Source organism: Miscanthus floridulus, chromosome 2 (genome assembly GCF_019320115.1).
Source record: "Miscanthus floridulus cultivar M001 chromosome 2, ASM1932011v1, whole genome shotgun sequence".
Lineage (NCBI taxonomy): Eukaryota > Viridiplantae > Streptophyta > Magnoliopsida > Poales > Poaceae > Miscanthus > Miscanthus floridulus.
The window spans coordinates 167154304-167178872 of NC_089581.1; the positions used below are offsets into that span (position 1 = coordinate 167154304).

The 24569-nt window shown below is 42.4% G+C and overlaps 4 protein-coding genes across 4 annotated transcripts; 3 read left to right on the forward strand and 1 right to left on the reverse strand.

Annotated features, from left to right (window-relative positions):
- Nucleotides 1-1754: 1754 nt before the first annotated feature.
- LOC136540529 (eukaryotic translation initiation factor 3 subunit K) lies at nucleotides 1755-4860 on the forward strand. The gene is made up of 8 exons (XM_066532532.1): nucleotides 1755-2044; nucleotides 2761-2817; nucleotides 2903-2953; nucleotides 3054-3116; nucleotides 3444-3494; nucleotides 3574-3640; nucleotides 4123-4205; nucleotides 4449-4860. The coding sequence occupies exons 1-8, from the start codon at nucleotides 1937-1939 to the stop codon at nucleotides 4647-4649; spliced, it is 681 nt and encodes a 226-aa protein (XP_066388629.1). The 5' UTR covers nucleotides 1755-1936; the 3' UTR covers nucleotides 4650-4860.
- A 1919-nt stretch (nucleotides 4861-6779) lies between these two features.
- Nucleotides 6780-11596, reverse strand: LOC136540530 (protein DETOXIFICATION 12-like). Its single transcript, XM_066532533.1, has 7 exons — nucleotides 10941-11596; nucleotides 9416-9960; nucleotides 9112-9198; nucleotides 8977-9033; nucleotides 8641-8879; nucleotides 8301-8506; nucleotides 6780-7275 (listed from the first exon to the last, which is right to left on the reverse strand). The coding sequence occupies exons 1-7, from the start codon at nucleotides 11262-11264 to the stop codon at nucleotides 7219-7221; spliced, it is 1515 nt and encodes a 504-aa protein (XP_066388630.1). The 5' UTR covers nucleotides 11265-11596; the 3' UTR covers nucleotides 6780-7218.
- A 3190-nt stretch (nucleotides 11597-14786) lies between these two features.
- On the forward strand, nucleotides 14787-16885 carry LOC136540532 (small ribosomal subunit protein uS2-like). Its single transcript, XM_066532534.1, has 5 exons — nucleotides 14787-15108; nucleotides 15481-15743; nucleotides 15839-16036; nucleotides 16136-16319; nucleotides 16483-16885. The coding sequence occupies exons 1-5, from the start codon at nucleotides 14961-14963 to the stop codon at nucleotides 16611-16613; spliced, it is 924 nt and encodes a 307-aa protein (XP_066388631.1). The 5' UTR covers nucleotides 14787-14960; the 3' UTR covers nucleotides 16614-16885.
- Nucleotides 16886-17795: 910 nt separating this feature from the next.
- LOC136540533 (scarecrow-like protein 3) lies at nucleotides 17796-18773 on the forward strand. The gene is made up of 2 exons (XM_066532535.1): nucleotides 17796-18053; nucleotides 18276-18773. Exons 1-2 carry the CDS (start codon nucleotides 17808-17810, stop codon nucleotides 18495-18497), a joined length of 468 nt encoding a protein of 155 aa, XP_066388632.1. The 5' UTR covers nucleotides 17796-17807; the 3' UTR covers nucleotides 18498-18773.
- The last annotated feature ends 5796 nt before the right edge of the window (nucleotides 18774-24569 follow it).

The following is a 24569-nucleotide window of genomic DNA, read 5'->3' on the forward strand; positions in this document are numbered from 1 at the left end:
TTATTCGCAGCTGTTTGGATGTGCCATTGGTAAATACCCATTTCGCTACCTGGGTTTACCTATGCATTTTAGGAAACTATATAATAAAGACTGGAAGTGTATAGAAGAGATAATCGAGAAAAGACTTAGTAGGTGGAAAGGGAAACTACTTACAGTCGGTGGTCGTTTCGTACTCATAAACTCGGTGCTATCCAGTTTACCGATGTTCATGATGTCATTTTTTGAACTGCCAAAAGGGGTGGTGGAAAAAATTGATTGTTTTAGGTCTCACTTTTACTGGCAAAATGACCAGCACAAAAGGAAATACAGGTTAGTCAAGTGGGAAGTTATGTGTCAGCCTAAGGACCAGAGAGGTCTAGGGATACAGAATTTACAGATTTAAAATAAATGTTTGCTCAGTAAGTGGTTGTTTAAGTTATTAAATGAGGATGGGTTGTGGCAAGAATTATTAAGAAATAAGTACATTAAAAATAAGACTCTTGGAAGCTGTGAAAAGGAACCAACGGACTCGCATTTCTGGAAAAGCCTTATGAATATTAAAGATAACTTCATGGAGTTAGGACATTTTAATGTCAAAGATGGGACACAAACCAGATTTTGGGTTGATACTTGGCTGGGCAACAAACCTCTCAAAGATAGATTTCTTGCGTTGTTTAATATTGTAAGAAGAAAACAAGACACTATAGCTACAGTCTTGAGTTCCCCGGTACTAAATATCTCATTTCGGAGACATTTGGTGGGTGCGAACTTAACAAATTGGCATCGAATTGTAGCTTCTTTACAACATATTAACTTACTATAGGAAAGAGATGTGTTTGTATGGGATTTAAATGCCTCTAAGGCTAGTCTATGTATGCTGCATTAATTAACAATGGGGTGAAAGTGTCACAAGATATTTGGCAAACGAAGCTGCCAATGAAAATAAAAGTTTTCATGTGGTATCTAAAAAGAGGAGTGATTCTAACCAAAGACAACTTGGCTAGGAGAAATTGGAATGGAGACAAAAGTTGTTGTTTCTGCCATGTTTCAGAGACAATTCACCATCTCTTTTTTGATTGCTTTTATGCTAAATTTTTGTGGCGCTCTATACATATACTTTTTGGGATATCACCTCCCACAAATATAGATGATTTGTTCTATCATTGGTCTAAATTGGGAAACAAAAAGTACAATACATTGTTATTAACAGCAGCTTCCGCACTTCTTTGGGCAATCTGGATAACAAGGAATGAGGTGGTTTTTGACAAATGCAAACCAAAATCTCTTTTGCAGGTACTATTCCGAGGAACACACTGGCTTCGTCATTGGGCAAACTTACAGCGGCATGAAGATCTTAAAGATCAAATGATCTCTGTAGCACAACACCTAGAGACGTCGGCTTTAGATTTCTTTGGATCCAATGGTTGGCTTTCACAAATGCATGTTGGTTTTGTTTAATCAAAAACTTTTTACCTGTTCCGTTAGTCATGTGTATGGTTGTAAGTTTTACTTCAGCTGAACTTTGTGCCCAGGTTTAGAGTCTGTAATAATTGGTCTGATTCTATCCTGGATAGATGAAGCCGGATATTTTATCCTTTATCTAAAAAAAATACTAGTTTTCTAATTGTGGGAGGTAAGTCAAACTTATGTAATAGTTGAGTGAGGTGAAAAGGAATTTTTTTCCCATAGAACACAGAAAAGGAGTGTGTATTTGTTGCAGACTCTAATCTTGCAGCGCAGAGAAGAAGAACGGGTGGAGATGGGCCGTCCAGCCGAGAAAGGAAAAGAATCAACACAGGCGTGCCTTCGGCAACAGCTCTTGCTTCCGTCGCATACGCCTCTCCTCTGGAAACCCTTCTATCGCCTCTCCTCCGCCGCGCCGCCACTTCCCTCTCCCGTCGACTCCGACTTCCGCGCGAGATCGAGCTAGCGTTGGGGGTTCTTGAGACCGGCTGCGATGGCGACCGAGCAAGCGGCGGAGAACTACACGGTGGAGGACCTCGTGGCCCTGAACCCCTACAACCCCGACATCCTCAACGACCTCGAGAAGTTCGTCAACGAGCAGGTAAACCCTAACCACCGGGATGCTCTTGTCTCTGCTGGTTTTGCTTGCGGGGTTTTTAGATTCCGTTTTTAGCGGTGCTTGTAAATAGCGCCTTCTCATGTTTGCGTTTGAACGGTGGTGAAATCATGGGGTAGTCAGATGCTAGATTAACTGCAGCTTTAGTGCCAATCGTTGTATTTCGATGATACCGGGAAATTATGGATATTCTACACCTTTCTACAGCTTCAGTGGCTCTATTACTATCAGAATGGTGTTCGACTGTGTTTACCATAAGTGTTCAACAGGAGTTCCAAGAAAATAGATTAACCTTTTAGGTGTACTATCTAGGGGTTCTGTGGTGAGTGAAAAGGAATATTATTCTGATGATCATAATAGGCAGGTTTGGTTTGCCATTGCTGTTATAAGATGTTTTCAGTTCTATGATATGAGACAAATGGTATTGCTGTTGCAAAATGAAATATTTGGTGGATGATACCCATAAAATGAACCTCTTCAATCAATTCATTGACTGACAATTTTCTTTTAGGTCATAAGAAAACACATGCATTGTATTTTGGATTTTTTTGCAACATTAGTTTTGCCTAATGTTTTGATCCTTTTCTTTTGTCCTGTTTAGGTCTCGTCTCAAACATATAACTTGGATGCATTGTATTTTGGATTTTTTTGCAACATTAGTTTTGCCTAATGTTTTGATCCTTTTCTTTTGTCCTGTTTAGGTTTCGTCTCAAACATATAACTTGGATGCAAATCTCAGCCTTCTTTGCCTGTACCAGGTAACAACGAATCTCGAGGGAGATCATTTTACAAGTATCATGGCTCCATTCATATGTTTTCTTAGTTACTGGTTTCCTTTTGCAGTTTGAGCCAGAAAGGATGAGCATACAGATTGTGGCCCACATACTGATTAAGGTTGGAACATTTAGTGGCTACATTGGTTTGATTGATCGGTAGCATATCTGAGTTCACTTCTGACTATTTTTTGGCTTTGCCCATGATGTTCTGTTTACAGGCTCTCATGGCAATGCCGGCCCCTGACTTCAGTCTGTGCTTATTCTTAATCCCTGAACATGTGGTATGAAAATTTACATCCTGCCCTTTTAGTTGAATAGTATCAGATATGCTTTGTAGACCTAGAATACACACTATTTAATTATGGCTCATGCTTGATGAGTGCGCACAATATCCAATATTTATAGATATTTGGTAAAGAAGCCCCCACACCCGTGTTCGAATATATATTGTGCTCTGTGAGTTTGAATTTTTGCATGAAACAGACTAGTCTTGCAAATGTCACAGATGCAGAGATTCCATACAAGAGCTGTCCTGTTGCCTTTACATTTTTTGGCTACATTATTTTGTTAGTATATGTTGAGTTAACTTGTCTGTGTCTTTGTTTCAGCAAATGGAGGAGCAATTCAAGACATTGATAGTTCTTTCTCACTACCTAGAGGTACATACTTGGTCTAACTTATGTACACAAGTAAAAACTAGCGAGGGATCTATAGCTAACGTAAGTATTTTGCTTAAAGACTGCTAGGTTCAGTCAGTTTTGGGATGAAGCAGCAAAGAACCGCCACATATTGGAAGCAGTTCCAGGTAAATATATTTCTTGAGCCATTGAGTCTGAGATGTGCATAGTCTGTTAGATATTGTAATGTGAGCTTGTCGCATCAATCTGAGTCTTATTGCCCAGAGTAGTTATGAATGTTAAAGTTTTAATGTTCACACTGGATTCCTAGTAGAAATTTGAAATGATGTTCCAGTTGGGTAGTGCTTTTTGTCACTGGTGTTGACTGAAGTGTTACATTGTGTATTCGTGCCCAAGTAAATTATTTTGTGTATCTTCCCTGTTCTGTCACTTAGTGTTTGATATCTTTTATTCTCCTAGTCATTAAGTTTTCTTACTTATGTTAACCTCATTTTACCTTGGTTGTTTCAATGGGATGGGAAGAATGCCTGAGGGCTAGAATTTTCGGTGGATTTATTCAAACATAATCAGCAGCTGGATGATATTTTAGGCCAGGTGATATGCATTTTAACCTATGTCTTTATTTGTCCTGACTCTACATAATGTGCAGGTTTTGAACAGGCAATCCAATCCTATGCGATTCATGTACTTTCCTTGACATACCAGAAAGTTCCAAGGCCTATTCTTGCAGAGGTAAGACGTAATCCATGTTTAATTAATGTTCAAGTTCTTCAGTAAGTGCTGATGCCACATGAACTTGTTTTTTATATTCATATGCTTGGTAATGTTAGAAGCATACTAGACGGTTGCTGGGAGTATGCTTTATGTCAATTGTACCATAATCATTAATTAATGGCCATCCAGGTTGTGCTAGGTTTCCATGGGGTATGCTACATGGATGGTTTCTTGTTGATATTAACACACTTCTCTTTACAGGCAATCAACATTGAAGGTCTCGCATTGGACAAGTTTCTTGAGTACCATGCCGCGAACTCAGGTTGGGTGATTGAGAAGGGTGGGCAGTCTCAAGTGATTGTTCTCCCGCGCAATGAGTTCAATCACCCAGAGCTCAAGAAGAACACAGCTGATATCGTTCCGTTTGAGCACATAACACGCATATTCCCTGTCCTTAGCTGATTCAGGCGTACTGAGAGGTTTATATAAAACTCAGAGCGAGTGAAGCTTCTCTAAGCAGTTGTATCGTCTGTTTCGTAGTGTGCCGTATTTTGAGATTTCGAGATTATATCTCGGTATACCTGTTCTTTTTTATGGCTGAATTGGTACCTGCAACTTTATGATTATTACTACTCTAACGAAATGATCAGTTATGAGATTGGAATGCCCTAAATCCTAGTGTTTGCAAGGCTGCTGAACTGCTGATATTTCTGAGAAGACTGATCCTTTAAAGCGTAAGATCCATTGTTTGAGAATGTGTGATGGGAATGATAACGCAGTGGGGCAACCTTTCTAGGTGCTTTATTATTGGCAAAATTAGTTTCGATAATGCTGGGAAGCGGCTCAGTTGGTGGGCCGCGTCGCCAGCCTAATAACCTCAATCTTCTTTGTTTCTCAAAACTGCTTATTTCTATCCACTTGTTCTATCGCTCCTATCCGCTCGCTTGCACAGCGCGACATTTTGCTCATCCACTTATTCCTGTCCAATCTGTTCGTTTTCTTACCCCTCTTTTCTCTCCCCAATCAGCTCCCTTGTGCGCATCGAGCAGCGAGCAGCGATGGTCTGTGATGTGCCAGTGAGCTGTAGAGTGGCAGCGCAGAGGCAAGAAAACCCCAGCGACATACGGTCTGCGCAGTGGCAAGCTCGCGTCGACGCGGAGGCAGGTGAGCCCTGGCGGCAGTCGCTCGTGCACGACGACGCGAGGCCAGCGAGCCGTGCGGGCGACGGCGTGGAGGCAGGAGAGCTTCGCACAGAGGCGAGCACGTGGCGGTGCGGAAGCAAGCGAGTCCTGATGGCAGCCGCTTGTGAGCGACGACGCTAGGCCATCGAGCCGCTTCCGAGGCACAGCGCTCGGCCGCTGGGTCTGCTAGGCGCTCAGCGCTCGGCTGCCGACCCTGCTAGGCGTGGCGTGCTGCTGCCCTCTCCCAGTCATGCGGTCGCTGCCTCCCAGCCGCGTCGCGAGGCCGATGCCTCCCTTCCGCGTCGTGCAGCCACTGCCGCTGGGCCGCTGCCTCCGGTGAACTTTACACGCCGATGAGCCTCTATTTTTCCGAGCAGCAAGTAGATGTTGCGTTGCGCTGAAAGTGCATGTTGCAAGCATATGTTTCATATGTTTCAGGAGTATGTTGCAAGTACTTCATACGGATGTTGCAAAATTAGATCGGGAGCACATGTTGCAAGAGTATGTTTTAAATGTTTCGTCTGTTTTTAGTCTTATGTCGCAGTAAGTGTTTTCATGTTGTAAGTTGCAAGTGCTTCATGTGGATGTTGCATATGTTGCAGTGGCTATATATGTTGCAAGTGTATTGTTCAAATGTTTTAGATGCTTCAGACGTATGTTGCACGTGTTTTATCTAGGTGTTGCATATGTTTCACGCATATGTTTGGAAGTGTTTCGTTCGGATGTTGCATATGTTTCACGCATATGTTGTAAGTGTTTTATCTGGATGTTGCATATGTTCTGCAATGGCTACACACGTGTTTCCCTGGTGTTTCACACATATGTTGCAAGTGTTTCAATTAATTTCAGATGTTTGTTGCAAGTGTTTCATATAGATGTTGCAAAAGTAGATATGATGTTGCACATGTTGTAGTGAGACCTATCTATAGTAGCCACCTGCTGCAGCTGCTGGGTCCGCCTGCATGCGCGTAGGTGTAGAGGGGGCGCCACGGTGCGGGCGCAGGACATGATGCGCGCGCGGGCCACATGTGAATTTAACCTGAAGATTCTTTTAGTACCATGTGATTTTAACCTCTATTTTGACATCAAATATTTGTATAGCAATATGAAAGACTTCACAACAAATTTTGCAAATATTTCAAATCTAAGCATAGTTTAACAAGTTGCACATGCTTAATCAACCATCGGTGAAAGCCATGAGGGTTAGGATAAGGTCAGTATCTTCTTCTATATTTTCTGATTTTTTTTAACTTTTTCTTTAATTCATTTATCGGCCTTTAGCTAATTGAGTCTAGAACGTGGGCGCACTGTGATTTTGATTTTTTTTTTAAACTCCGAGTGATTGTCCAATGTTTGTGAGGAGCTTTGCATGACCAATACTTTTTTTTTTTTGCAAACATGTAAAAGCACAATTTTCATTAAGAAAACATATAACAATAAACTGTAGTAAACCTAGGCTTACTCAGCTGCGGACCAATAAAAGAAAATATAAGAACATATATCAAGGATAATACCTTTGCCCCAATGCATATGTTGTTATACTCATTCTCTTCTCATTAACTTGACTGTCAAATCAAATTTCATCCTACTTGTGCATTTAATCCTAAGACATAAGCTAAGGCGGGGCATTGGGAATGACCTAAGAGATAAGGTGGTTCTTATCATTGAATTAGCTAGTTCAGAGTAGGTATACACCGTCTTTTACGACCCTCGTTGAACGACGATTTTGGGAAGAGAGACATATTCATAACGTTTTTGTAGAGATCCGTGGCATGGACAGCTCTTCCAACAAACAACTAGGATGCAGCGAAATTTGGAGATAGTCGGATATGACTTCAAGTTCGTAATAATCAATCTGCTTGTGTTGCAAGACTTCCCTCATATACTCGATCCCTAGCTTTGTCAGCCTGCAAATTATGAACCAAGATAAAGAATTATATTTAGGCGATGGAAATATCAATAATTCTATGTATGCCATAGAATATCCCTTTCAATCAGAGTTTGGTTTTGCCAAGTGAAATATTCAGAAAAATATAATAATTGCTAATAAACTGCTTGTCAAGAGGTTCTGATCCTTTTCTGTGTTGGATCAAAATATTTGGAGAAGACAATTAGCCCTCTGAAAAACATGGCATGAAATACATGAAAACACGTATTCTGTTGGACTTCGTTACCTCAAATGCGAATAGGACCCTGGCGACACTTTATTTGAAAGATTTTAATAACACAAATCAAAGTGGATGAACATTTATTTCTTTTGGAACATTAAACCTACTGCCACTTTTTCTTGCCGATAAGCAACTAGTTAACGTTGACTATATGCTCCGATTAGTGACCACTCACCAAAAAAATATTGCAAATTAAACAATGGACCAGGTTATATGTTCCTGACATTATTTACCAAAATTAGTGAATTGGGCCTTCTATTTTTCTTGAGATTAGTAACTAGTGAACGTTCACTAAATCCTTATATTAGCGATGATCACTTGCTAAAAAAAATACAGCAATGTTTTTCAAAAATATTGAAATAGGATTCAAATATCGTTGACATGATTACCAAAATTATTTTTTTTGAAAGAAACATGATTACCAAAATTACTAATATAGGTTTCACTATTTGTTCACAAGTTCCAAAATTTGTTGAGCTAAGTTCAGATTTTCTTGCCAGCTTTTCAGAAATTAAAGAGCCAATTTTCAATAAGGTTGATGATGAATAATTATATAGCAATATTCTTTTCAGAATCAGTGTCTATATCCTTTGACACACCAAATAGGTTTTTTCAACACCCAACGCTAACTTGCTAAGGGATTAGAGAGAACCAACAATATTTACAATTTAACAGAGAAAGGAAAGCAATTGTCTCTCGTTTGTAGAAGTAAAATGATATGGAGAAGAAGCATAAAATAAAAGAAAAAGGAAAGAAGAGCCTACCATTTTCCGCCAGTTTGTCATTGCAGTGATGACTGATAGGAGAGTGACCTGTGTGGCCCCACCAGCTATCATGCCAATCCAAAACCCAGCTCCTCCTAGATGCAAAGCAAAACCGGCAACAAGCCCCACAGGAATGCCAACAAGATAGAATGCGCCCAAGTTAACATAGGCGCCTAAATGCTGCCAACCACAGCCTCTAGAAATACCTGATGAGACAAAAATAATTATGAATCAGGCCCTTTATGTAGTTCTCTTATTTATATGCAGGCCCTTTATGTAGTTCTCTCATTTATATGATGCAACTGAGTGACTGACAATACATTATTGTTGGTATAGGTACCTGAAAGGACTCCTTGGAGGTTGTCAGTAAGAACTGAAATTGAAAGCAATGGTACCATTCTGGTGACATAATTTACAACCTCCTCCTCATTGCTGAAAGCAATTCCGACGAAATGGCGCAACGATAGAAGAGTTACGCTCAACAGAACCGCCGTGCAAATTATAATGGATAAAGCGATAATTACTACTAAGCGGGCACCGTCTGGGTTCCCTGCACCTAGTTCATTTGACACACGCACGCTGAAACATGGACACAACAGATATCAGGTTAAGTACGCAGTAGAGAGCGATATAATTAATTTGATAAATGATGGTAACAAGATATGCTTACTCCTACCTTGCAGCTGTTCCAATGCCATATGGGAGATTGTACACCAATATTACTGTAGAGATACTGTTAAAAAAGGACATTGCCTTTTTAGATGTTGTAGCACATGATTAAACGGCTTCATACATTTATGATTATGCTTACCATATAGAGAGCACAGAAGTTTCAAGTGCTGCATTTGGTAAGATCCCAGAAAGCAGAACAAGCAGCTCATATGACCACCATTCAAGACTGTTATCAAGAAAATTGATTGATATCACCAAGAAAATAAGAAAGTGCAAGACTAGAAGCTTACGAGATCTAAAACACTTTTTAGGTTACTCTAAGTACATGCACAGTACTCAAAGTTTATGAAGAAGAGTATAAACAGGATGTGCAGTCTGAACTGTAGAAACTGTCAAAATGAAGGCATTGTCTAAATGGAAATATGAGAGTAACATTTACTTACCAAATCATAAGAGCCGAAGGTACAGCCAACCGCATGAAATTGCCAATCCCTTGAAAAGCTTCCCACGTGAATGGAGCACGAGTTTTCTCACAAGAAGGTGATAACTTAATGTAAAGACCAAGAACCGTGACTTCAACCCAGTCACAGATGCTGACTGCAAAAGCAGCTCCAGCATTACCCATCCCAACTTTGTAAACCATGAACCAGCACAAAGGAATAAAGACAACGAGTGTAGTCAAGGAGCTCAGAACCATGGGAAAAATCAGGCTCTGAGATTGCAGGAACTTTGAAAGGCATTGAGCTACACTGAAGGCGAATAAACCAGGGATAAGCCACAAGGCATACCTCCCGGCCTCGCTCGCTATTTGTGGATCCTGACCTATGAGAGGAAGTACGTCTGGGATGAAAACCCATATAATGGCCATGGGTAAACTCGCAATAAGGAGTACAATTATAGACCTGTAGGTATATAAAGCTACCTTATGATACTGTTCTGCCCCGAAGGCCTGTCCACAGATAGTTTCCAATCCGGATGCCAGTCCCATCTGATTGAAAGAACAAATGTATCAGTATGAATCTACGGAAATATAAATATTACACAGGGCAAGTATAGAGGCAAATCATTGTTTGATTCAACTTTTGTCAGCCTGGTCTTCAAATTGGTTATTCCATCCGCAGGTATGGTTTTGTAGTTCAAAATCGGAGTTTAGCGACAGTTGAAGGGCTAAAAGGGATTTGGAAGCACAATTGTCAGTATTTGTGGTACAGTTACCGTCTGATCGAACTCCAACTACTCAGGTTCTGTAAAAAGCTAGGCTACTAGGATTACTGACTGTAATAAAAACAAAAGAGAGTACACAACTCTAAAAGTCAGTACAAAGCTTACTCGCATTCTCCAGTTTGGCAACAGATCTGTTGGCTGTTTGCAAAGGGAGGGAAAGGGTCCGTGTTCCAAGTTGGGGTGAGCTGTTTTGGGTTCTGTCAAATCTGCGTGGCAACGGGATCGGCTAAACTTTGGTGACCATCACGCTCCGCGTGCCTTTGGACCAAGTACGCCATCAGAGCAAATGGGATTAGACGTCACCGGATACGAATATGATCCGGTCCGATCAGTGGGCATCGTCATTCGTAAAATGTGAAGCAGCAACAGGACCGTGCATCCCACAAGCATCTAGTGGTACCAGGCCGCACTCTGCCAATGCGATCGAGGCACAGGGGGCTACAGGCTACAGCCGCTAGACTTGGTGCACCTGTGTGCCACACGTTCCAATCAGAGGAAGACGCGCTCAAAAGCAAACGGCATCCATCGATCGGCGAGGACCCATGACGAACGCGGCTAGCGGCTACGGTATTCGGTGGTAGAGTACATGACGAGAATCGAGAGCGAAGCACGCACCAATCGAATCCCCTTGTTTTCTCCCCGACGAGATCGAGCTTACGGCCAAGAGTTTTGAATTGTTTTTTTTTTTTAAAAAAGGAAACGAAGAACAGCCCAACCGCCCGAGGGAATTGAATCGACGCTTACGAGGACGCTGAATCCGGAGACGTTGGTGAGCGAGTTGGCGATGGCGGCGCCGGCGAGGGGCACCTCGCCGAGGTGTCCGACCATGATGGTGGAGATAAGCTGCATCATGAGCTGCAGCAGCGCCACGGCGATCATGGGCGCCGCCAGCGCAGCCAGCCGCCCGGCCTCCGCCGTCGCCTCCGCCCACCACCCTTCCGACGAAGCGCCGCAACGCCGCCACCACCAGCAGCAGCGGAGGCGGCGCCGATCTCCCACGTCCGCCTCCGGGTCCTCCTTCCCCTCGCGCGGGTGCGCGAGCAGCAGCGGCGCCTCGGAAGAGCCCATGGCTGCTGTAGCCTCTTCCTCGCGCCGGCTAGGTCGGACCTCGCGGGCACGCCGCACGCCGGCACGCACGACCAAGTTTGCAGGGCTGGATGTTTGGTGGAATCGTGGAGACTACCCGCAGGGTGTATGTAGTGTCCAAGATTTAAGAATGGATTTGCCGTGGAAAATGAATGGAACGCGAGACAGTTAACGGCCGGGCCGTGCAAGGAAATGCAAGGGATGAGATGACGCGGGATCCGAAGCACGCACCAAGTGTGGAGGGTCAACAGGGCAAGGGAAAGGGAGGCTGCTACTCCGGCGTTAAAAAAAGCTTTCCTTCCGCCGGCCATGCGTCTGCTTCTATCCCTGTAGCCATGAAGAAGCGTTGCGTCGAAGTGCTCCTGAATCCTGAGACCTTCTATCTGTGCAGACGGTAGCTACAGAGACTGTTGACTGGGACTTCCTCCATCACAGATGTAATTGTTAATTCCCAAAAAAATTAAACACGTTCAAATTTGATCAAATTCATATAAAAATGCTAATAGTATTTATAACACCAAACAAGTATCGGTAGATTAGTTCTAAAATATATATGCATACGAGACCAATTTGGAAATATAAACATTGATATTATTTTCAATAATTTTGATTAGATTTGAAATTTTAAAAAAATGATCGACTTACCTAAAATTTAGAATTGTATTTTTTGGGGATGAAAGAAGTAGTATTAACTCAATGTAATCCTAAGCTTCCACCGAGTCAAAAAAATTCTCAAGTTCAAATTTATATAAAAAATATATATCAGTGTAACTATATCAGATTTGTATTAGAGTAGTTAAAAATCATTGTTCAGATATTATTAAGTTTGAATTTTTATATGCGTGTGCGTCTTATAAAATGAACCGGAGAAAGTGTTTTCATATTGCAAGTAAAGAATCACATCAAATATATGACACACCGAAGTTTTAAGGCGAAGGCACGTTCTTGTTGCGTTCACTTGATCACTTGATGCTATGTCCAAACATCATACTGTTCTTGTTTTCATGTAATATCGGTATAAATTGTTCACCGCGCTTGCAAGCGTATCTCATCTCCGGTCATTGGAAGTTGGAGCAAGGAGCAAGGGCCCTTGGCAGTACTTCAGCTGAATAAAGGTTACCAAGGCCGCGTTTAGAAGCCAAAATTTTTTGGTTTTGGGTACGGTAGCCCGTTTGTTTGTATTTGGTAATTAGTGTCTAATTATGGACTAATTAGGTTCGAAAGTTTCGTCTCGCGATTTCTCACCCAACTGTGTAATTAGTTTTTTTTCATCTACATTTAATACTCCATACATATATCGCAAGATTCGATGTGACGGGTAATGCGCAAAAAAAAATTGGAAACTAAACAGGACCTAAATCGATAGCATAAGCTGTAATTTCATTGGCTACGGAGGAGCCAGAGCAGCGCGCTACCGCTACCCATCTAGCTAGTCTCGCACAGTCGCACGGACCTCAGGAAAGCTCCCTCTCTCTCAGCTTTGATGATCTGCCTGCGCTTGCTGTTTTTTTTTTCACCTCCTAAACTTCAGTTGCTGTCCTATCGAATATTTAGACACATATATAGAGTATTAAATATAGATTAATTATAAAATTAAATATATAGATTGAGATTAATTTGCGAGATGGATTTTTTAAGCCTAATTAGTTCATGATTTAACAATATGGTGCTACCGCAAACATGTGCTAATAACGGATTAATTAGGCTTAATAAATTCGTCTCGCGGATTACTGACGGATTATGTAATTTATTTTTTATCAGTATCCGAACACGACACCTCATGTGACATCCGATGAAACATCTCTTAAACTTTACTCCCCGCATAAACACCCTTCTTTTAACTTCCACCTCAGCTAGCGATTTGGAATTTTCGTTGAGGACGCCCAAACTTAAACGTCAATTGAATAAAGCCTATCAGCATTGGATGTAGATGGTGTCGGTATCAGGACTACTTCAATTACGGCCATGTTTAGGTCGCCCAATTCAGCGTCAAATATACTGTACCATCATGTAGCGCACTGTAGTATTTCGTTTGTATTTAATAATAATTGTCCAAACATTGACTAATTAGGCTCAAAACGTTCGTCTCGCAAAGTACAACCAAACTGTGCAATTAGTTTTTGATTTCGTCAACATTTAGTACTCCATACATGTACCGCAAGTTTGATATGATGGAGAATCTTTTTTTTGAATAGTGCCAAAATTTGGATTTTGGTGGAACTAAACATGGTCTACCAATGAATAGACAATAGACAACCTGACAAATCACTCAAGTATATATAGAAATAAAGGTCTGTTACCGAGATGTAGCTTGGGGGTACTTAATGTATTAACTATAAAAGGTACTCCCTCCATTCCAATTATAATATGTTTTGGTTTTTCTAGATACATAGCTTTTGCTATGCATATATATTATATCTACATAAATAGTAAAAAAATGTATTTAGAAAAGTTAAAATGTCTTTTAATTTAAAATGAAGGAAATAGTAAACTAATGAATTATTTCTTGATACATTTTGAATCAATGGCTTCTTGCAAAATAAAAGTTAAATTTGTCATCACCTAGAAAGATAGTTAGATACTCCACCGGCTTTCGAGCAGCGGATGATCCCATCTCCCCTTATTACCCATGAGAAGAGATCTACTTTGTCATTCAGCTTTCAAAGGAATGAGGGTGTTGTCAAATAGGAGCACCTAAATACTCCCTTTGTTTGTTTCTATAATGTGTATTAGGATTTAGAAAATGTCTTTTATCAATATACTTTGCCCACCAAATTCCTTTTTTAATCGAGGGTGGCCCTCAGTTAATCATATAATATATCATCGCTCATTGCAAAAAATACAATTTATATACTTAAAAATATGTAAGAATAGAATATACTAATATTAGTTTTATAAAAAGGGTTAAGGTGCTTTCGTAGAAAATGGATTATGGTGGGCTTTGGATTCCTAAATTGGATATTCTTTTCAAAAGTTTTTTTTTAGAATTACACGGTACAACACAGACGCCCACAATACGCACGCACACTCACCCCTATGAATACACAAACCCTTCCCCGATGAGTACTTACGAAGGACTGAGCCGGCTGATCTCGTGTCTCGCTGTCGACGGGGACGTCGCCTAGCATTGAAAGCATAGCGCCGTTAAATCCTAGAATAAATCCAGAAAAATACGAGCACTCGTACCAAGTCAAGGACCCCGGATGGGCAGGTTCCACCACAAGAAACCTAACTACCTGATCTATGGCTTTAGAGTAGAACATAGGAGTCAAATAAAATCAAACAGATAAAAGTGTGTAAATTAAGTTGGGGTTAGATGTGAAGCGTGTTTTTTTTTTTTTTTGAATTCATCGACAACTTAAAATGGGTAAGTCACAATCACCAATTGGTGGCACAGGCTGCACGTGCATCACTAATGGACCGAAATATATAGTACGGAGTAGATGGGAAACACATAGATAGGCCCATATTCTACAACGGCCCAACAGGCATCACTACGTCTCTACCGAAGCTTTCCTAGGGTTTTTGAGGCGTCGCAGATAAGAGATCCCCTCGTTGCATTCCCCCCGAGCGCCGCCACTCCCGACAAAGAGCCAGACTGCCCGACCCCGATCCGGCGATCCCTCTCCTCCCCTTCGTTCGCGCTGCCAGCCCCAATCACTCACATCCCCATCAACCATGGCGGCAGCAGCAGGCGGAGGCGCGGTGCGCGCGCTGTCTCAGAAGGAGCAGGACATACAGATGATGCTCGCCGCCGACGTCCACCTCGGCACCAAGAACTGCGATTTCCAGATGGAGCGCTATGTCTTTAAGCGCCGCACCGACGGTACGTTCCCCCCCCCCCCCCCCCCCCCCCCCCCCTCCGGGCATGCGAATCCATGTGGATGTAGACAGCAAGGAGGCCGCTGGTGCTCCATTCTTACGGTTCCAGGCTTGAATATCCTGCGTAGATGGGCTGTGAACTTGTGTCGTCGTATTTGTAGTTTATGCTATGAGCTTTAGATTGTTCGCAGTAATAAGCAGAGATGTATTCTTAGTAATTCAACTTCCAGAAGGCTAGTGCTATGGCGGCATGAGGCTTGTAATGGGAATCTAGTAATTAGTTGTAAACTGTGGTGCAATGTAGCAGCTTAATAGCGCTTCACCGTCAAGATGAATTGTTTTGCGAGATATGCATTCCTGCTACTGTTTTTATCAGGCATCTACATCATCAACCTTGGCAAGACATGGGAGAAGCTCCAGCTCGCGGCGAGGGTTATCGTTGCCATCGAGAACCCTCAGGACATCATTGTCCAGTCCGCCCGTCCCTACGGCCAGCGTGCTGTCCTCAAGTTCGCGCAGTACACCGGAGCTCATGCTATTGCCGGGAGGCACACCCCTGGTACCTTCACCAATCAGCTCCAGACCTCCTTCAGCGAGCCTCGCCTGCTCATCCTTACTGACCCAAGGACTGACCACCAGGTGAAGACAATTTCACTTTCAAAGTTCTGAAATATGCATTGAGTGGACAGTGCAGTGTGATGGTGAACTAATTGTTATGCTGTAATTGTTTGCAGCCAATCAAGGAGTCTGCTCTGGGGAACATCCCGACCATTGCCTTCTGTGACACTGACTCTCCCATGCGGTATGTCGATATCGGCATTCCAGCGAACAACAAGGGGAGGAACAGCATTGGATGCCTGTTCTGGCTTTTGGCCAGGATGGTTCTGCAGATGAGGGGCACTATCCTCCCTGGGCACAAGTGGGAAGTCATGGTATGCTAGCTTATGATGCTGTTCAAAATGACATAGGACATGCAATGTGCATACTTTTTTGGTATCCTTTGCATTCTTATATGATAATGTTGTCTGCAGGTTGATCTGTTCTTCTACAGAGACCCAGAGGAAGCAAAGGAGCAAGAGGAGGAAGCTGCCGCGGCCCCTGACTTCGCCCCAATCACTGATTACCAAGGAGCTGATCAGTGGGGTGCTGAGCAATGGACATCAGATGTGGCTGCGCCGCCTGTTGCTCCTGGTGCTGATTGGGGTGCTGCTCCAGGTAACCTGCTTATAAAATTTCCTCATCTTTGGTATGAAACATGTTTAGCTGGCAATATTGTGTTTAGACGAGAACTATGACTCAGACATTTTACTTTACACCGAGTTACTCTTCTGCAATTTCATTGTGGTAATAACATGAAGGATTCTCATTTCTGTTGCAGCTCCGGTTCCTACCGGTGATGGCTGGGATCAAACTGGGGCCCCAGTACCTGCGGATGGCGTCGTTCCTCCAGTGGTTGCTCCGACTGGTTGGGACCAAGCAGCCCCGCCCACTGCCCAGGGCTGGGAGTAGACTCGGACGTTTTCTACGGCTTCAATTCAGTATCATTCCAAAGTCAGACGGCATCTTTTGTAGCTAACTAGTTATGCTTTCTAGTTGAACCTGTGCCCCTGTTATGTTTTTAAAATTGCTGCTATGAAAGAGCTTATGAAGATGTGGTATAAAGAGTCCTTTTTGTTTTCTGTTGATCGCATTCCATGTATTGGTTTGACGTGTAGTTCTATATGATACTTCCAGTTGGTTGAGAAAATGTGATTTCCATGGATCATATATGGATATTACTACACCTTTTGTCCAAGTTTGATTTAGTAGCTGAGAATGAGAGATGTCCTGCAGCTTTCTCAATGGACTGGAGGCATCTGTATTAAATATCGTCCTACAAACTCCTTGTCCGAGAAGATGATTTTCCGCGGCCGATAGAGTGGCTCTGGTGGGCAAGGAAAATGAGTTTCAGTTTCTACATCGTTCTGGTTCTCGCTGTTGGTTACTGCCCTGTTCGCTTGAACAGTATTTTTCCGTTGAACGAACGGTGTTTTCTGTCACGACAAATTAGCGTAAGCGTCTTGTCTGTGTCACTGCCTTTATCCCAAATTATAAGTTATTCTAAAAATCTTGAAGAGCGAAAGCATCTCAAGTTGTACTAAAATTATAGAAAAAATTACAAAGATTTATGACACCAAATAAATATACTATAAAAATATAATTAACGAAAAATCTAATGACACCTAGTTGATATCATAAATGTTATTATATTATCATATAAATTTAGTCAAACTTAAGATGTTTTGATTCTCCAAGATTTTTAGAATGACTTATAATTTAAGATCAATGGAGTACTAACCATATTTCATTGGTAATATTTTAATTATATTGTTTTTTATAAGGGTATGTCTGTCGCGGTTTCGCGAAAGAGGATCTGTCTTTCACTGTTTAGGCTTCGTCCAGGCGTGAATACTGTGTCCTGTCCAGTCACCCAGGGCGTGTTTGATGTCCTGTATCTGGCAGGCCTGGCCGGCTGGCCTAGCTATGGCCAGCCAGAGCTAGGTCGAAATGGTGCTAAGTGTCCGTGTTTGGTTACATGTTCCTACAGAGGCGAGCTCAGTTGAGAACGTGTTTGGTTATCTGTACCGAAGAGTATGGTGACCCTGGACTTAGAGCATGGTAAGGTTACCCCTAAAACATTGGCATTGGCATTTCATCGAACACATGCAGGTCGTCTCCGCGTTGGCAGGCTTCCTCTCCGCGGCGCGCGCGGTGTCGCCTAAGGTGGTGTGCGTGATGGAGCAGGACGCCGGCGACAACGTGGCCGACCTCGCGGCGCGGTTCGAGGAGGCGCTGCACCACTACGCGGCGGTGTTCGAGGCCCTGGACGACGCGGCGGCCGGCGAGGCGCACCGGGCGCGCGAGGAGGAGCGGGCGGCGGTGGATCGCGTACTGCTCTGGGAACATGACGCGGCGTGGTGGTCGGCGACCACACCAGCCCCGGCGGCGCCGGGAGCGCCGTCGAGGTGGCCGTCAAGAAGTTCTCCCACGCCAGCACGCAGGGTCAGAACGACTTCCTCGCCGAGCTCAGCATCATCAACCGCCTCCGCCACAAGCACCTCGTACGCCTCCTCGGTAAGCTAGCTAGCCCCACATTCTCGCTGTCCTCCGGCCGCCGTCCTGCTCTGGGAGGAGGTGAAGGACGTGCTGGCGCGGGACGGGTCCGAGCGGCGGGAGCGGCACGAGCGGCTCCACCAGTGGGCCGCGTGCATGGCGGGCGCCAGGTTCGCCGGCGTGCCGCTCAGCTACGTGGCCAAGATGGAGGTGGACGCGGCGCTGCGGAGGTGTGGGCTGAGGGGATACGAAACCAGAGGAGTGGAAGGCGGCTGCCTCCTCCTGTGCCGCCATGGATGAAGAAGAGCCGGGGAACGAAAGGGGGCGACGAACACGGCGCCGACCGCTGGTGGTGCGTGATACGGTGAAAGCTGCGGCGAGGGAGAGGAGGTAACGCTATCCTCAGCGTGGAGGCTCAAGCCAGCCAGGCCCAAAAGAAACGGCCCTTTTTTTCCGTTTCCTGGGAGCCAGGAGAGAGAATGGAATTTGCATCGTGGGAGCACGGCTCACGAGTGGGCCAATGCCACCAAACACGAGCACTGCACCCTGGGAGCGCAGCCAGGCCCATGGGCCACCCTTGCAAACACGCCCCCAGTCCCTCTCCCACCGTGTAACCTGTTTCATTTGGATGATCCCTCCGAGGTCCGAGCCTTTGATGGTTGTCTGGCCCTACGTTCTTTAATCACATTGGTATAATAAATCTTTAATCACATTGTTATAGTAAAAAAGGCGCCAGACTATTCAAAATCAGCACTGAAATTTGAAAAAAAATATAAAAAATCAGGAACCATCCCCCACCGTACTGTGAGATAAGAAATGATTTGTAAACTATGAAGTTATAGTAAATATGGTGGGGTGGGGGGATTCAGTCATGCGCATACATGAACATCGTATGACTTCTAAACACACTAGTCGAAAAAAAAGAGACTTCTAAACACACTTCAATAATTCTACATGCTTATGACTCCTCAAGCAGCTAATTGGACAAGTCTGAATGATGTAAAACTTGATAACATATAATACTAGACATGTAGAGCACAAAAACTCGTGTCATCTTAAACTTGATATTACATTTTACATAAATAAATATTCATCTTTGTTGGTCTTAAAAGTGCATCTAGCCCTTTAATGGGTTTTGGATGATTGAATGACAACGTGATTAAAGGTTTAACCCGTTTGCTAAGTGTGGACAGGTAATAGGTTATCTCACCAGTACTTAATGAAAGCCAAAATGATGTGTTGTTGTATAAACAATCTAGTTCAAGCACAAGATAACAATGCAAATAGAATTCATACAAAGGCTTACTTATTGTGGAATTTTCATGTACTATGTGAAAGCAAGCTCATAAGAATTAATTAATGAGACATAAGGGATTGCATATGGAATGGTCTCATATTTGATGCTTGCTAAATTGAAATAAAAAAGATAACAATACATGAATGGATGATTCAACACAAGATGTGACTTGATGGCTTGAGATGGTGAAGATAGCAAGGAAAGGCTTCGAGGTACTAAGCAAGGGTGAAGGGCAAGCGACGGCTTGGCGGCCGAAGAACCTAGTTATGGTGAAGAAGAAAGTACTTGCATTTAGTTGAGGTACTAATCAAGCTATGATGGTCATGTCTATGTGGAGGATCGAATCACTATTAGAGTGTTTGATGGAAGTGACTTGATACATTTGGGATTATTCAAATTTGATGACTGGAATCAAGTCACGTGCTCAAGATGGCTATGCTCAAGTGAAAAGATCAATATCAACATGTTGGCACCCTCACTTGATGAAGAGTGGAATACACGGCTTCGGTTGAAAGAAATCAACTCAAAAGATTAAAATTCGTTATACTTTTAAATTTGAGTTAATAGAAATGTCGTACTGTTAAGAGGGATGCATCATGTTGATAGATAATGTTTCATAAGTGCTCAAGCCAACCCATATAAGTTTTTAGAGTGTTTGAGAGACAAAAGAGCTAACTGATTTTTACTGGTCTGGTATACCGGACACGCCCGGTATTTGCCCAGCAATGACAATATTGTTGATCTCGAGTTGGTTCGTCGGGAGTTCCGATAATGGTCGGGAGTTTCGACATCTCGTGCTTAACTGACTTGGAGAGTTCACTGTAGTGGTCATACCGAACGTGTCCGGTATGGACGGCCAGAAGCCAACGGCTAGTTTTCAAATGCCTTGAGGGTCGGGAGTTCCGACGTGAGTCAGGAGTTTTGACTGTCGGAAGTTCTGGCATGAGTCGGGAGTTCCGATACCTCACATACTTTAACTCAGTTACCATAGTTTTCAAATGTGTTGAGGGTTAGAAGTTCTGACGTAAGTCAGCAGTTTCGACGGTCAGAAGTTTCGGCACTCATCAGGAGTTCCGACGCTTCACAACGTTACTGTAACTCAGTTACCATTGGCGCAGTGTAAGGGCAACGGCTATATAACGGCTAGTTTTTCTAAGGGGGCTATAAATACCCCCCAGCCTCCACCTTTAGAGGCTGCTGATTCTGCTGATCCTCTAGCACGTTTTTGAGCTTTGCCAACTCTCTCAACCCTCTCTTAGTGAGTATTTGATCAAATTTGCCAAACCAAATTGTGGATTGAGTGAAATTCAAAAATAAAGCAATCTAACCACTTGAGCACTTGTGCATATTGTCAATCTCATGATTCGCATTAGTTACTCTCGGACTCTTCGGTCCTAGACGGTTAGGCATCGCCGGAGAGCACCTGAGAGATTGTGGCGTGCCTCAGAAAGTTTGTAACGGTCAATTCCGCCGCCTCAGAATCAACTAGTGGAAGGAGGAAAAAGAATTAGAAAAGACTTCAGCTAGAGTGACCTTCATGGTACCCTCTAGGGCTGACCTTTGCGGGGTTGCCCATAGCCCCCTCAACGGAGAGTAGGACTCGAACAAGTCCGAACTTCGGTAAAACAAATATTGTATCTCAATTTGCATTTCATTTGATATTTGTGTTGCTCCAGCTCTTGTGCAGGTTCTCTATGTATATTGTCATCTCTGTAGGTGTCTGTAGTTTGGTTTGAAGATAGAAATCGAAAGGAGCAAGTTTGGGGCTGATCTACAAAAATCGTGTATATCGGGCACGTCCGGTATTAGAGCTCAGGGATGAATATTATTTGATCTCTGTTCTAACTTTGTGTTGCAGGGTTGTAGCTTCTAGATATATTCTTTATACCTTATTTACTCTGTGGCTAATTTGTGAGAGGTGGTATTACTCTTAATTTAGAGTTTCTATTTTGGAAACTCTCTTTTCTAATTGTTTCCGCATTTAAAGATGTTAATTTTCAGAAATACCTATTCACCCCCTCTCTAGACGGCATCCTAGGTCCTTTCAATTGGTATTAGAGCAAGGTTCTCACCTAAAGCTTCACCGCCGTGAGAAAAGGATATCGACGTCTATCGAGTTGGAGCCGATGCTTCTCCAAAATGATGGTTCAAACTTTCTACCTTGGTCAATTCATGTACTCAATGCTTTTAGGGATATTAGTCCTCTTGTTGAGCATATTGTGGATGCAAGCATAACTCTTCGTATAGTTGATTGGAGCAACTACAAAAATTTATCAAAAGAGGAAGAGATATGTGTGCAACTCAATGCTCAAACTATTAATATCATTTTGAGTACATTAAGTGTAGTGGTTCAAGATGAGGCAATCTTCAATGGACAACCACCTCCAGAGAGTGCTCATCTCATTTGGACTAGACCTTTTGATTTATACGGAAAATCCAAATATGATGATGCACTTGAGATCGAGTCAATGAAAAGTATGTCCATTGTGTCTTCATACAGCGAAGAAGCCTCATAAGATCTCGAGAGCGCCGAGCTGGAGCAAGAAGTGCAAGCAATGCATGACTTGTTGTCTGCCTACACATACCGGATGTGTCTGGTATGCCTACCGGACGTGTCCAGTATGGCCGAGGTAGCAGAACAGTAAGCAGCTATTTACAACGATGCTCAAACCTGGTGGCAACCAAGTGATGAGTCAACCTTATTATCTCATGATACTCATCACTTATGTCTCATGGCCAAGAAAAGCAAGAAAAAGAGTAAGAAGAAAGATAAAAAAAGGAGAAAGCACAAGTAGATGATCAAGATGAGAGTGATATTGAAGTTGAAGACAACTACAACCTTGATCATCTCAACCGCAAAGACAAGTTCATCATTATGAAGATAGTTGAAAAGAATGGTGAGCTTGAAGAAGAGATTGAGAAGCAAGAGCAATCACTTCAAAAGCAAGAATTGTTTCTCATCTCTAAGATGGAAGAACTAAAGGCTCTAAGTGAAAGGTATGAAAAATTGTCAATTGAGCATGCTTTAGTTACTAACTCCTCTTCTAGTGTTTCACAACTAGAGAAGGAAAACTTTGAGGTCAAGGAAAGGCTAGATGAACTATCAAGCAAGTATAATGTGCTACAAGCAAACTATGTTCATCTAAAGTGCTCTCATGAGAAAGTAGTAGAATCAAGCATCATGCTTGAGGTAGCTCATGAGGTTGTGATCACATCGGTAAAATTTTCTCAACCTCTCACACATTCACTCACTACTACACCATCTCAATTAAATATTTCTTGTATTAATGAGTGTGCTCCTCAAGCAAGCCAATCTTCAATTGAGCTAAATCTTATAGAAAGCATAGAGCTCAAAAAAGAGGTGAAAAAGTTAAAGAAGGATGTGATTTGGTTGAAGGGTAGGGAGAAAGCACAACCTTCTCAAGATAACCATGATAACATGGTGAAGAAGCTTGAGAAGTGTTCAAACCTTGTTTCCTCCAAAGCCCAATAAAAGAATCACATTTCAAGTAAGGCCAACACAACCAAGAGCAAGAAACATGGAAAAAGGTTATGCTATGGTTGTGGATTATATGTACATGAGTAGGCAATGTGTCCACATAAGAGTTGGGCCGACAAGTGTGAAGTGACCAAACAAAAGGCCTCAAACAAGTTGGCCAACCAAAAGAAAAGTGATAGACAAAGCGCTTGTCTCATGAGCAAGAAATTGGGGCATCCTACCAAGAAATGCCCAATGTACAAAGAGGCAAGAAATGAAGCCAAGTTGCAACAAGAAGATGCTATGGATGCAATGAGATGGGCCACAAGGTTGATAGATGTCCATACAAGCAAAACAGACATAGAGCAAACAAAGGCCGCATATGTTGTGCTTATAGAAGAAAGGGACATCTAAGCTATGAATGCCCAAATGGTAACGCTCCTAAGCCGAACACATTTGTTTATAATGATAAGCTTAGGAAGACCATAAATGGAGTTAGCACTAGCAAGGTGATGTGTTCACCATAAACTAGTGCTAAAGCCATTTGGGTGCCTAAGCACTTATTGACTAACCGAAAAGGACCCAACAAGAGTTGGGTACCAAAGTGTGTTTAGGTTAATGATGTAGGTACTTGGTGATGAGATGAAGGCTTCGGGGTGGTTGAGCAAGCAATTTGATAATATTCACTCAATCTATCAACCAATTCTTATCATAATCTCTTATATGGTTGACCCAAAGATAATTCATTAAATATATCATATATTTCATCCTCACCATTGGTAACAAGTACCTAAACCTTATAGGATAGCCACCTTATTCATTTTGTGTTCAATAGTTCATAAATAGGCATATTTATGAAATATTGAAAGTGGATAATTAAAAAGTATTTTATTTTGCCATATGATGCTTTTAATGGCTCTCTAGTGGAGCAATTTATTTGTTGAGATGCAGGGCATAAAATAAATACTATCGCTAAAATGAAGAATCACAAGCAGTGGGTTATTTGCTTCTGTCCTGCACCTATTGGACGTGTCCTGTATTACTATCGGACGTGTCCGGTATGGACAGGGACAGAAAGCAAGTGTTTCTATTCTGCGTATTCTGGACGTGTCCGGTATACCTACCAGACGTGTCCAGTATTGTAGGAACCAGAACACTGATAGGATTGCAACTGAGTCTTTGATCCATATATTTTTATATATCCTTAATTTACTCAGAAGCTTGTGGTTTATCAAAACTAAGTGGATTGTGAGCATCTCTTAAAGTCAAATTTAAATTTGGAAAATTATTTAGTTGTGGTTCAAAATAGAAAATTGACTCCCAAATTCGTAATAGAATAAAGTGCTAGTTAAAAGTCATTCAAATTGCTTAAAGCACTTATTTAGAGAGAGCTCAGTTTCTATTTTGCACCTTGTGGACTAACAAATTTATCTAGCACTCTTTGTAGTCCTTTGGAAGAAAAAGTGATTTCGTATCTAGCATGATTATTTGGCAATTAAGGTCAACATAAAGATTATCATGCTATGTATCTTCTTAGTGGTATTCTTGTGGGCTCAAGTCAAAGGTATGTTTTTACATACATGTATTGTAAGTGCAT